The sequence below is a fragment of the Dendrobium catenatum genome, unplaced genomic scaffold (assembly GCF_001605985.2).
Source record: "Dendrobium catenatum unplaced genomic scaffold, ASM160598v2 original_scaffold_71536, whole genome shotgun sequence".
NCBI classification, from domain to species: Eukaryota; Viridiplantae; Streptophyta; class Magnoliopsida; order Asparagales; family Orchidaceae; genus Dendrobium; species Dendrobium catenatum.
In genome coordinates this window covers 1,559,171-1,572,168 of record NW_021389983.1, presented here as the reverse complement: position 1 = coordinate 1,572,168, position 12,998 = coordinate 1,559,171, and the positions used below count along the sequence as shown (strand labels likewise).

General features: G+C 35.7%; 1 protein-coding gene across 4 annotated transcripts in view; it reads left to right on the top strand.

Moving 5' to 3' along the window:
- The first annotated feature begins 4,218 nt into the window (after window positions 1-4,218).
- Window positions 4,219-12,998, top strand: part of LOC110108933 (helicase and polymerase-containing protein TEBICHI) — a 76,234-nt gene continuing 67,454 nt past the window's right edge. For 3 of the 4 annotated variants that reach the window (XM_020839793.2, XM_020839791.2, XM_020839792.2), the window contains exons 1-5: window positions 4,219-4,298; window positions 4,405-4,817; window positions 4,988-5,135; window positions 5,229-6,233; window positions 7,166-7,230. In XM_020839793.2, the coding sequence (XP_020695452.1) occupies window positions 4,260-4,298; window positions 4,405-4,817; window positions 4,988-5,135; window positions 5,229-6,233; window positions 7,166-7,230 (1,670 nt within the window). In that variant the 5' untranslated portion in view covers window positions 4,219-4,259. Of the gene's footprint in view, window positions 4,299-4,404; window positions 4,818-4,987; window positions 5,136-5,228; window positions 6,234-7,165; window positions 7,231-12,998 lie in introns of those variants that run through there. The other variant, XM_028691801.1, reaches the window with a different exon arrangement.

Below are 12,998 nucleotides of genomic sequence, written 5' to 3'. Positions count from 1 at the left end.
ATGGCATGGGTTTGTAGATTGACCAAGAAAAGGAGGATGATAGATGTGTGTAATCATGCTTATGGTGGTAATGGAAGGAAGAATATGAATGGAAAGATGGTATATATATGTGCATCTTATTTGGATTGATAGATTGATGAAATAGGAATTGGTGGTTTGGTATGGGTGATAGTGGTGGGTGAAGTGGATGACATGGTTGTTAGAGTTTGAGTTGTGATATTATTAGTGATGGTGGTGGTGTAGTGGAATGTGACTTCTTCTTCTTAGAGAATATTGATTTTATGGATTCTCATGTGCTCGTCTCCTTCACTAGAAGACATTTTTAATTATTCCAAAACAAGTTTTTAGTATCTCAATCATGCTATAATAACCTTAAATTAATGTCCTAGTTTCCAGGAATTTGGTTGGTCGAGCACCACGGCATCGGGTGGGTAGTACAGAGGCATTTGGCTCTCTAGAAGATTTTTGGAAAATAAACTAACGCTGTGACGATGGAGTCGGGCGTTGCGGTGCTGGGCTCTCTAGTGGGAAGCATTGCGATACTGAATCTGGAGTGCTGCGACACTAGGTCTATTTTTTTTTTTAATAAAAATATCTAAAACCATTTTGTTAAACTCACATCACTCTATACTCAATATTGCAATGCTTCCCTGTTAAGATTTTGCTTTAGATATTTTAAAAATAAAAATATATAAAACCATTTTGTTAAACTCTTTGCACTCTAGAGAGAAAGTGAGGCTCAGGACAGTATCTTCCATCGCTCTAGTTGGGAAAAATGTTCTGATCGTGGTATGTAACCCTACTCCTACCTCTACTTTCAATAATTTTATGTTCTGCCTATTTTTCTCCCTCCTAAAATTGATAGAAAAACAAAATTTATCTTATTTTAATGATTTTTCACCATATAATTTTTTATATATAGTATATATTACTTTACTAAGCATTTTGACGGTTAAATATTGAAATTTCACTAGGTAATTTTTTTTTATATGCCATTTTAATTAAAATAAGCAGTATAATGTTAAGTATAAAATGATTAGAAGTGTGTATACTGCATTTGGATATGAAATATATTATATGCATACAATGAATATTCATTTAATCAAACATACATTTTTTTGTATATTACTGTTGATTCAGGTTGGTTGGAGATATACTATCTTGTATAGAAGGGTGGACTGATGTGCTTTTATTTAATTGTAGTGTGATCCTAAGTGATATGGAAATAAAAGTATAATGACACTGATTGTTGTGACATGATACATTGACAGACATGAAGTGACAACTTCTATTAAAACCACTTGAGTTGTGGCATGTAATATGAGACTTATTCCTGGCAACATGACTAATATAATTTAGGCTGGTTCTTTCAGGGTTGGCCAACATGACGAGATACAAGAAATGAAAAAAATAAAAATAAAAAATCATAGGTAGCCAGATTTCCTTTCTTGTTTGCATATGAATATGACATGAGTATATATGATAATTTGTCTAAGTGACATTATATGATATATATATGATATAGGAAATGATTGGTACAAAAATATGATATGGCTAAGAAGATAGATAGCAGGACATGCATGATATACATTGTACATGATATTGATATTATACGACATACATACAAATACCAACACATGATACTATAAATTAGACTGATATGATTCACAAGATTAATGCCTGATATATTGCATTTGATAGGAATAATGATGTATATGCATATGATTTACATGCATAAGATAGATGTAGTATAATGATTTTTAAATCAATGATAGATGTACTGATTTATATAAAATAAAACATAAATTGCCTTTTAACTAACGGGTATAGGAAATGATAGAATCTACTGAACCTTCATGTGACTACTGATCAATAATTACGAATTATAGCACTTACCTTGATTTTCATTACTCATATGATATTTAACTATTCACATTGAATGCTACATACTCTAATAATTACATGTTCATATTGATATTGATTGAATGATAACATATATATTACTTTCTATTGTCAAGCATTTACTACAATTGTATGTTAGTGTAATCTACAGAGCTAGCTTGCACCATAGTTTTAATATATTTTTAGAAATGGGCCAGGATCTAATGGAGTGAGATTAATGGGAGTTTTATGTTTTATTTTATTTTCTAGACTTTTATTTATTCTTATGTAGTCAGGTTAAAAAAGATATATTGATTGATCTTCTGGTTATTGTATATGAATTTTGAGAATTTTAATGATAGAAGAAAAATTTATAACTGCTTCTGCCAGTTTCTATCAATTGAAATGATATTAATATTTAATAGCTCTAGTAGATTAACTAATAGTTCATATTATATAATTTTTCCAAATTTTAATCTTAGTATGTTACATGTGCTTCTTACATAACTCCTAGTATTCAAATGCTTTTATGACAACACTCGTAAAAGTTAAGATGAAATTGTTATACATGTGCTTTTTTTATGGCAAATGAATTTGTCAGATAAAAATATAAGGCCAAATAATACAGATTTGTCATAATATAATCATAAAAATTTGCATGAAACCAAAATGTGTTTTACATTAAAGGGGATGGGTTGAGGAAAGTATGAGGATTTGGTATGGGAATAGTCTATTTACTTATGTTACTGTTGAAATTTTTGAATATAAATTCGGTGGCGACAAGTATACATTTTTTATATATTTGATGGCATAAATTTGTCAAAAAGATGATCACAGTGGCAGATTATACACCAACTATTTGTTGTTCATAAAAACTGTTGGAGTTCTAATGACAAAGTATACCATCAAATTGTTTGCTAGAAAGCTATTAGTATTATAAACTAATTCAATTGATAAAATCCATCAAGATTAATTATTTTTTTCCCATAGTGATCGGCAGAAAAGCTTATGGATGTGCCTTGAAAGTTCAAAATTGCATGCGACTGCAATCATTGATGTTCTCCTTTTATTGTCTTTAATGGTACAAAAATCCCCTTAATTTGATCCTTCTATGAAAAAATTGATAATATGTTTAAAACTTTATAACAGAGAGTCGTAATCTGTCTTATTTTACTGATAAGTAAAATTTATATTAGAATGAAAATACAAATTTTGGTTTTGTTGTTGTAGAATTAATCATACATGCTTCATATGTGTAGCCATAAATTTTATGATAGATATAATTCTTATGAACTCCATGTGGTGCACATACATTCATGTTTATGACATTTTTACATGTTACATGATGTGCCAAATGTGCCATAAATCTATATGAGACATACGAAATATGATGATGCCATACGAATACAAATACAAGTGTAAATGTGATGGGATGATTGGTTATGGAAAGGATACCCACTAGAAAGGTTTTGCACATGAAAATTCCATGTAGAAGGACAGTTAATCGGCATGCTTTGATTGATACAATGAATATGATAACATTTGGTCTTAATGTCGATATGTTCTAATAATGATGAAGCAATACTCTATATGCAGCATGTGATTGCATATCGAGACTAATAAAAATATAATATTATGTGATCATATGATCTATCAAGCATGCATGATAGCATTAGAGTGTTTGTTCTTATTATGATAGTCACCCGATTGATTTAAAATTGTTAAACATATTTACTATTTGCATCAAATCAATTGAAACACTATTGCGTAAAATGACCTGTAATTTGACACTATTACATCATTTTATATAAAATGATATGTAATTTGATCTTTATATAATAGCTTGAAAACGTTATAATAAAGGGAGACAATTTATCTTATTTCACAATTAAGTAAAATCAATCTTGACATACATATCATGATTTTTAAAATCCTAATATATGTATATATCCTAAATATTAAATATTTATTTGCACAGAGTGACTTAAAGTTTTAATGTTCAAATATAAAATTATCAAACTAACAATGTTAAACTTGTATATCAAACTCTAATAATGATATCAGGCCTTTTAAGACATCCATTTGGAAAGAAATATTGTCATTATTTGTCAAATATGGTTAATCATTATAGCTATTTATAATTTCTTAAATTTATTCATTATTTATGTAAACAAAGCAAAATTTATTCAAATAACCCTAGTAAAAACAGCCGATTAGGAGCCTGTTCCTGTTTTGAAGCTCGCAGCGCGGCTTCGTTTGTTCAAAAGAATGGCGGTAGGAGCGCAGCAACATTTCCCCGTGTATTTTTTCACTCTTTCAACGTAGAAGCTTGCATCGTCTTTGTCTTTCATCGAAGCCGGCTGCTTTCCTGCCCCTCGATGATGTCCTCGGGCTCTCCTCGAGCACGAATTAATCAGGTCTTTCATCTTCTCTCACGAAGTTTCCTTCTTTTCCACGAAAGCACGTCTTATTCACGAAATCCATCCTGTTTTTATTCCTTTTTTGTCATCCAAAATCAAACAGTTCTTCGCCTCCAAGAAAAAACAATCTGAGAAAGGTCCAAAAACCTCGTTTTCCGGGTCTCCCAAGGGCACTCTAGTGCGATATTTGGTTAAATCTCCGGATGCAAACACTCACCCTGACCCTGAAAACGCTTCTTCCCGTCCCGGTTCGGTCAAGAGGAATTTGACATTGGAGATTGGTCTGGGTTCTGACATCGCGAAGAAATGTTCTTTGCCCTCTTTGGAGTCTACAGGCGACTCAAGGAAGGATGAGGGTCTTTGTAATGATAAAAAAAGAGCTCATTTTGAAACTTTGATTGCCCGTGATGTTATCAGTGCAGATGCTCCTTCTAAAGAGGAAGGGGGTTCCGAATCAGGTGGAGGTAATTTGGAGCTCAAAAAGTTTGCAAATGATTTCCTCTCTTTGTATTGCAGGTAATTCTTATATGTTTTTGCATCTATGACAAATTAACCCAGCATTTATCGACCACTATTCGCATTATTTGTAGATTATGAGATATACTTGGTTATAGTTGCATAAAATATCAGTAACTTATGGTATTCTTAAAAATTAACCCTGAATATGTCAAATTTTGTTTGATAAGTGATCTTCAATCAGCCTTACCGGAGACAAGTGAGGCTAGAGGAAAAAAAAGAGATGGCAGTTCCTTTTTTTTATCCACCTGCAGTAAAAAGCAGTGCATCACAGATACATTTGATGGAAGACCAGATACAAGTAATAATGCTTCTGAGGTAATGAGTGCAAAGAAATTGATGAGGTAGTACTTTATTTCATTTTATTCCTTCTTCGCCTTTGTAACCTACGATGTGGTAAAACTCGTGCAGGAGTCAGGATGTAATGATCTCAAAGAAATTAACATGGCTGATACTTCTCATGTTAGCTCAATAAGATGCAGTAAAACACCTGATTTAACGTTAATAAAGAGTGGGCTTACTGCGCTTGCTTCATCCGTTGGAACCCCTAAATCAGCCTCAAGAAGTTCCCGGTTATCGCCAGGGGAAGAATTTTGGAATGAGGCAATTCAAGTTGCTGATGGCTTAATTGTTCCAGTTGAAAGGCTACTTGCAAATTCACTAGTTTCAACGAGTGATGGTTCTCTCAAAACTTTTGTGAAAGACGCCTTGTCTTGTGTTGCTCATCAGAATTCTGAATATATCTCTAAGCTAGAGATTGTCAAGGAAGAAGCTCAAAATGGTGTAGGAATTTCTTTTATGAAGCCTAATGAGTTGATAACTGAAGAAATTAAAATGCCACCTGCTGTCATTCAAAAGAATGAAGTGTCACCTCTGCCAATAAGGCATTTTGATTTTATTCACGAGGAGAATGATACCAACAAGAATTTTGATAAGGGCTTTCTGGACAGAGCTAATTCTGTTAGCAATGCTGGAGCTGGGCTCATAGTTGGTGATTTCATAAATGATAAAAAATTGCATGATAAGAGTTGTGAAAGTGAAGCATACAGAAAGGCTTTTGATACAAATCAGAACCCAAGTAATGCGCATTTGTTGGATGGAAAGTTGCATAAACCAGTTCCTGATGCTTCCAATTCTGTTGGAATCACGGGGAAAAGTGTCTCTTTGGGTCAGGTCAATGGAGCTAATCCATCATGCAATGACTTGTCTTCTATTCGTTCAATTTCTGCTTTACAGGAAAGAATAGATGCCGAAATGTTGGAAACCAGGTCAAATGCTCAAGCATACCATGAAGAAAATAACACACCAGCTAGTTCTGTCCCTTTGAGGGATTATTTGCAGCTTAGCAGTTGGCTCCCTTCTGAACTTGTTGGTGTATATTCAAAGAAAGGCATTACAAAACTTTATCCTTGGCAGGTTTATTCACTTTTCCTTTATCAATCCTTCCTCTATGCCACATCGGGTAGTTACATTTTTGCAAAACTTGGGAGGCATATTCAATTGCAGGGCTTAAAGTCTTTTGTTCCTGTCTCTTGAATAATGACAATATCTCTTAGGCATGGTTTGGTAGAATTTTTCTCCAATCTTTTTTCGGAAAAGATAGTTTTGGTTTGTTATGGAAATTTGGTTGTGAGAATAGAGCGGTTTTATAATTGCAGCTTGTCCCAACTGTGCGAGAATAGAGTTGTTTATTTCATGAAACATATAAATAACACCATAATTGTACCAAGCAAATCCTTAATTGCTACTATACATTAATTGCTATATTTATATCATTTACTTTACTCATGACTGCAAAAAATTGAGAGATTATGCATCAAATGGAGGCTTGACTAGTCAAATGTCAAATCCATTTATTCTTTATCATTTTAAAGTTTTTATTGTGAAAATTATAGAAAATGCTATGCACACCTGTTTTCTAAGTGTAGGACTTGTTTCTTCTACAATTATGCAATTCCTATTGTTTACACTCTATTGTCCAGATTGAATGGGGATTTTTGATCAACCGGAAACCTTTGATTTTGCCTGGGGGTTTAATCTTCTTATATTTGGTTTTTCTATAACTTTATTTATAGCTTTGTTTAGTGGCTATGCATTATTAATTTGGCATTAAATTGCTTAAAAATCTCTGGCCATTCGATGTAAAGATTTTTATTAATTTTTTATTCACAAAAACTTGCTGGATCGTCCATTTTTTTGTTAGGTTAGTTGTGCATGATTTTAGTTTTTTACATTTCTACGGCTTCACTTCATAATTTGCTCTGGACAATGAAAAAACATGCATGTAAGTTATGTTGTTGTATGATCTACCCACCAAAACTTATGGTTATTTTTGTTAAATATTGTAGGTTGATTGCCTTCGTGTTGATGGTGTTCTGGAGAGAAGAAATCTTGTGTATTGTGCATCTACAAGGTTTTATTGTTTGCATTGAACTCCAGCCTGCTCAAATTCTACCAATTTAAGTTTAGATTGCTGCTGTTTTGGTTCATCTAGTTTTTGGTTTTCAGGCAACATGCTATTTCATTTTTAAATTTTTTTTTTCAAATCAATTATCGGAATTTCATTTGCTAAAGATTTTTGGAAAAAAATATAGTTCGACTGCCAATGAGGAGAGAATATTTGGATAACTTTGTTGCTATCTCGGAGTCATCTCCTGTATGAGATGTGAATTTCTTTTTGTTTGGTTGAGTTCTTATTTTAATTTTTTGTAGATTTCCTTTTTAAGTGATGTTCACTTGGGAAAAATACGATAAAACCTGCATATTCTATGAGTTAGGGCTTACATCTATTAGAATGTTCGAATTTAAATTGATTTGATTTTTTATAATAATAATAATAATAATAATAACAACAATAATAAATATAAATACTAATCATCATGCACACTGAGTCGAGTTGGTAATTCAGCGAGTCTTGAAATTACAACATCCAATCATCATGCACACTGAGTCTCTTGCATCACAACATTATTTATTTTGTTGAGTCTTGAAATTACCTTGCCTAAAAACATACCGCATTTGCATCGCATCCGCATGAACTATTTAAGGAAGTTGCATGCCTAGTTGAAACAGAACAATAATAATTATGGACTTTATGCTAAATTCAAAAACGACAATTTAAAGCTTTTGAGGTTGGTAATTTAGCGACAGTGCGGATTCGTCCGATGCAATTCCCATAAGGAACTGTAAAGGAATTACATGCTAGAAGTGCGGGATTAGTTAAAATAGTCAATAAAATCAATGACAATGCTTACGTGGTGAATCTGCCTGCAAAGTTCAACATTCATCCCTCTATTAACATAGAAGATTTAGTAACCTATGAGGGTCCAGAGTTTAACCCACCGCCTCCACTTCAAATTGAGCCTTGTGTGACCCCACCCTATGAGAACCCCAGCCTACCTCCTCTCCCTAAATATTCTCAAATTACCTATAGCAGAGAAGGTTGACATGATTTCGAGTGATGACATTATTTCCACAATTGAGGGTGGACGAAGAAGATAGCTGATGAGGTGGAGAGGTACACCAGAGTTAGAGGATACATGATCAGAGTGCAAGGAGATACATCTGATCGACTCAGATACACGAGAGTTCTTGAGACACCCACTCGACGGAGTCGAGTTTTCTCCCACCTGGGAAGAATTATGAGGACATCAGAGATCAACGACTATGATCTTGAGTTATTTATTTATATGTTTTATGTACTAGTTTATTTTATATTGTTGTTTTTCCCGTTATACTCTTAAGGGTGGTCATGTAGTGTTGTAGCCCGAAGGACATTTTAGTTTTTTATTTCTTTTCTTGTCATGAGGCCTATTTATAGGCTAGTTGTTTTGTATTTTGTGATGATGAATTGATAATGAAATTTTATGTGTTTTTCTTCTTCTTCTTCTTGTGAGTGCACTAGAGAGAAGGGAGAGAGAGCTCGAGGTGAGCAAGAGCAAGGCCCACCAGTCGTTGGAAGAGTCCGCGGCTCGTGGTTTAATCTATCTTATTTTCTTTTCTTCTCTTTCCCATCCCAATCACCGGCTCCTACTTCCCCTGCCACCACCGGCCATCCCCCCCCCCCCCCCAAGTCCTGCTTAGCTCCACCACCTCAAGCTCGCATCGACAGCCCAAGCCCTTCCCCTTCCCCTCACCCGACGCCATCTCCTCCTTCCCCTTTGCCGCCGGCCCCCTCATAATTTCCCCCTCATTATGTTGAATTCAATCACCACAATGACTTCCTAATTTAGCTCAAGCGTGAGATGAAAAAATTGAATTGTTTTGAAATTCAAATTCGAATTTCAAATTCTTTCCATATAAAAAGGAGAATTCCAAATTAGGAAAATATCAATCATGAATTCAATTTCAAAATAAATCAAATTGGATTTATTATTTAGATCTAGGCAAAGGGGGGGGGGTTCAAATCAAACCCAAAAATTTGATTTTTGACTTCTCTAGCCTCATTAATTGTCAAGTAAGGAGTTAGCTCATTATGAGCTATTTTTTAGTTAATTTATTGAACTAAAAGGTAGCTCATTTATTGAAACTCATTAGGTGGATCTTGACCCTTTGTTCCTGTGGATGGCTGCTGGGTTCCCGTGCCTTGGTCCCTTGGTTTCCCCACGGTTGGCTCTTTGTTTCCTGCGGCTGGCTCTTGGTTTCCCATGCCTTGGCCCTTGGTCCACGGTTGGCTCCTTGTTCCCGCTGGACTGTTCGTTTTGCTGATTTCTGCTTGGTTCGGTGGCCTTCTCCTCTCTATTTCTGTACACAAATGGGGTTGCTGTGCTGACTGTTCGGGTCCCATGCTGTGCTGTTTTTCCGTGGCTGTTTGGGGGCTTTTTGCTGTGGCTTTGGTGCTCTGTTTGCTGTGCATTTGGTACTGTTGTTTGGGTGATGTTGGCCTTACTTGGGGGGGGGGGGAATTCCATGGGATTTTTACTGTTTTATGTGCAGTTTTCTACTGCAGTTTTTGACTGTCTTTTGCCTTCTTCTTGGTGACTTATGCCTTCTATTTTCTTTTTAAATTGATTTAAATGTTGCTTTTAGGTGGCTGTTTGTATTCCATCTTTTGGTTTATAAATAGTATTTGTTTCAGAATGTTTTAGAATGATTATGTGAATAATTTTTGGAGATGTAAACTTGCGAGTTTTGTTGGAAAAGCTTGCGAGCTTGTTCCATCACTTCTTCTTCTCTTCTTCTAGGAAGGCTTGCGAGCTTCTCCACCGTTCGTCTTGGCTTCTATCCTTTTTCGTCTCGCGCAATGCGACCTCACATGTATCTTCTTCTAATGGATGAAAGCTCTTTAGGTGAGATACTTGTTTGAGTCATTTGTAAGTGTCCAAGTTGTAATAGTCTTTTATATATTAAAGTGAAGTTATGTTTATTTGTATCCTTTTGAGCATTTTTTGTCTTTATTTTATCTAGGAAGTCATTTCTTTTTGTGATAAAAAATTTGGGTCCCTTCCCAAATTTTTGATTGCATCATTTTGTTATCAGATCAAGTTAGGAAGTCCTAGGTTTATGAGTCAATTTGTCGAGTGAATTTTGGTAAGTCATGGTAGTTATTGTGAGTCTTGTGAGTCATAGTAGTTATTGGTAGTCAAATGTAAAGCCAACTTATCGGGAGATGAGTTTTTCAAGTAGGGGAGTCTGATGTAGGCAGGGGGGGTCAAATCAAACCCAAAAATTTGATTTTTGACTTCTCTAGCTCATTAATGTCAAGGAGTTAGCTGATTATGAGCTGTTTTTTAGTTCATTTATTGAACTAAAAGGTAGCTCATTTATTGAAGCTCATTATGGTGGATCTTGACCCTTTGGTTCCCGTGGATGGCTCTTGGTTTCCCATGCCTTGGCCCCTTGGTTCCCACGGTTGGCTCCCTGGTTCTCTGCTGGATTGTTCGGTTTTGCTAATTTTTGCTTGGTTCCGGTGGCCTTCTCCTCTCTATTTCCTGTACCAAATGGGCCTGCTGTGCTGACTGTTCGGGTCCCATGCTGGGCTGTTTTTCCGTCGTTGTTGGGGTCTTTTTGCCGTGGCTTTGGTGCTCTGTTTGCTGTGCCGTTTGGGACTGCTGTTTGTGTGACTGTTGGCCTTACTTGGGGGGAATTCCATGGGATTTTTACTGTTTTCTGTGCAGTTTTCTACTGCAGTTTTTGACTGTCTTTTGGCCTTCTTCTTGGTGACTTATGGCCTTCTATTTCTCTATTTTATTGGATTTAAATGTTGCTTTTTGGTGGCTGTTTGTATTCCATCTTTTGGTCTATAAATAGTAGTTGTTTTGGAATGTTTAGAATGGTTATGTGAATGATTTTTGGAGATGTAAATCTGCGGTTTTTGTTGGAAAAGCTTGCGAGCTTGTTCCATCACTTCTTCTTCTCTTCTTCTAGGAAGGCTTGCGAGCTTCTCCACCCTTCGTCTTGGCTTCTAACCTCTTTCGTCTCGCCGCAAGTGCCACCTCACCTGTATCCTTCTTCTAATGGATGAAAGCTTTTTTAGGTGTCTTGTTTGAGTCATTTGTAAGTGTCCAAGTTGTAATAGTCTTTTATATATTAAAGTGAAGTTATTTGTGGTTTATTTGTATCCTTTTGAGCATTTTGTGTCTTTATTTTATTTAGGAAGTCATTTCTTTTTGTGATAAAAAATTTGGGTCCCTTCCCAAATTTTTGATTGCATCATATTCCCTTTCCTCAATTTGAAATTTGAAATTCAAATTTCAAAAACTTCCTTATTTGAAAATATTAATTAGGAAAGTGTATAAATTCAAATATATTTGAAATTCAAATTAACTTGGATTTCATGATACCTTTCCTAACTCACATGTGTTGTTTTGGAAACTCATAAAACTCTCCCCACAACTCCCTCCCTCCTCTTCATACCGTCGGCCTACCCATAAATGGGCTTAATTTCATTGCTTCCTTTTAAGGCTCCCTCCCACTTTAATTTGAATTCAAAATTCAAATTAAGTCCTGCCAAATTCACTTAAAATCTGAAATTAATTTCAGATTTTTGGATTATTTTCCCTCTCCCCTCTTTTAACCTAATCCAAGCCCACACCCAAACCTCCCCTCCCCTTCTCCCTCCCTGGCCGCCCCTCTCCTTTTGCCTCTTCACCTTGGAAAACCCTAGGCCTCTCATGTTTGTTGAAGCCAAGAGAAGAAGATGAGTTTGATTTGCTGTCCTGAACTTTGGGACATTGAAAACTGCTGTTCAGAATCTTCCTAAGACCAAACAACTTGCTGTCCATCAATTCTAGCTAAGATAGATCAACAATTTTGCTGCTATCAATCCTCCTCTTGCTGTCCAAAAGAATTCCAGCAGCAGAAACAGCTGTTCTGCTGCCCAGAAGCCCTCCTGCTGCCGCCCCACTTCTCCAAATAGAATCCAGGTTGCTGTCCAAAGAAAATTCAGGCAAAAGGGGCCATTGCCTTGCCCGGGAAGATCTTCTGATTGCTGTTCCAAGTCCCAAACCCAGCATTCGGTGAACTCTTTTCCTTATTTTTTTATTCTCCTAGTTGCATCGAATTGTGGAATCAATTGATTCACTGGAATCGTGTTAGTCTTATCCGCTAAAGCCTAATATTTTAAAAAAGTGAGTGAGTGGCCTGCTTCATAGTGACTATTCTCCTTGTTAGCTTAGGGATTATGGTTGTAAACCACTCATGCATGCAACGTAGATTAAGTTGGCTATTTTTCGATCTTAACTTTTAAACATTTGGTTTAGCCTAAACTTGTCTTACCGCTCTTTGTGTTTTATTGCGTTGTTTAAATTCACCATTAAGATATAATTATTTGTTCTAGGAATATTAACTGTGCAAATTCCTTAAAACAATTCATCCATGCAATTATGTTTCACATCAAAGTTAAGTGTTGTAGAGATGAGGATGCTCAGGTGGATGAGTGGCTTTACGCCTTTACCCTTAGAGATAGGATACAAAATGAGCATATATGTGAAAAGGTTGGAGTAGCTCCGGTGGAAGATTAGAGAGAGTCGCCTTAGATGGTTTGGTCATATAAAATGGCGTCCTTCTGATGACCCAGTTAGGAAAGTAGAGGTATTAGATAGGGGTGTCAATATTTGACACGACACGAAAACCCGACCCGGACCCGACCCGGAAAATCCGGGTTGAACCCTTCGGGTTCCAGAAATCGACCCGTTTAAAAAACGGGTCGGGTTCGGGTTGACCCGGCGGGTTGCCGGGTCA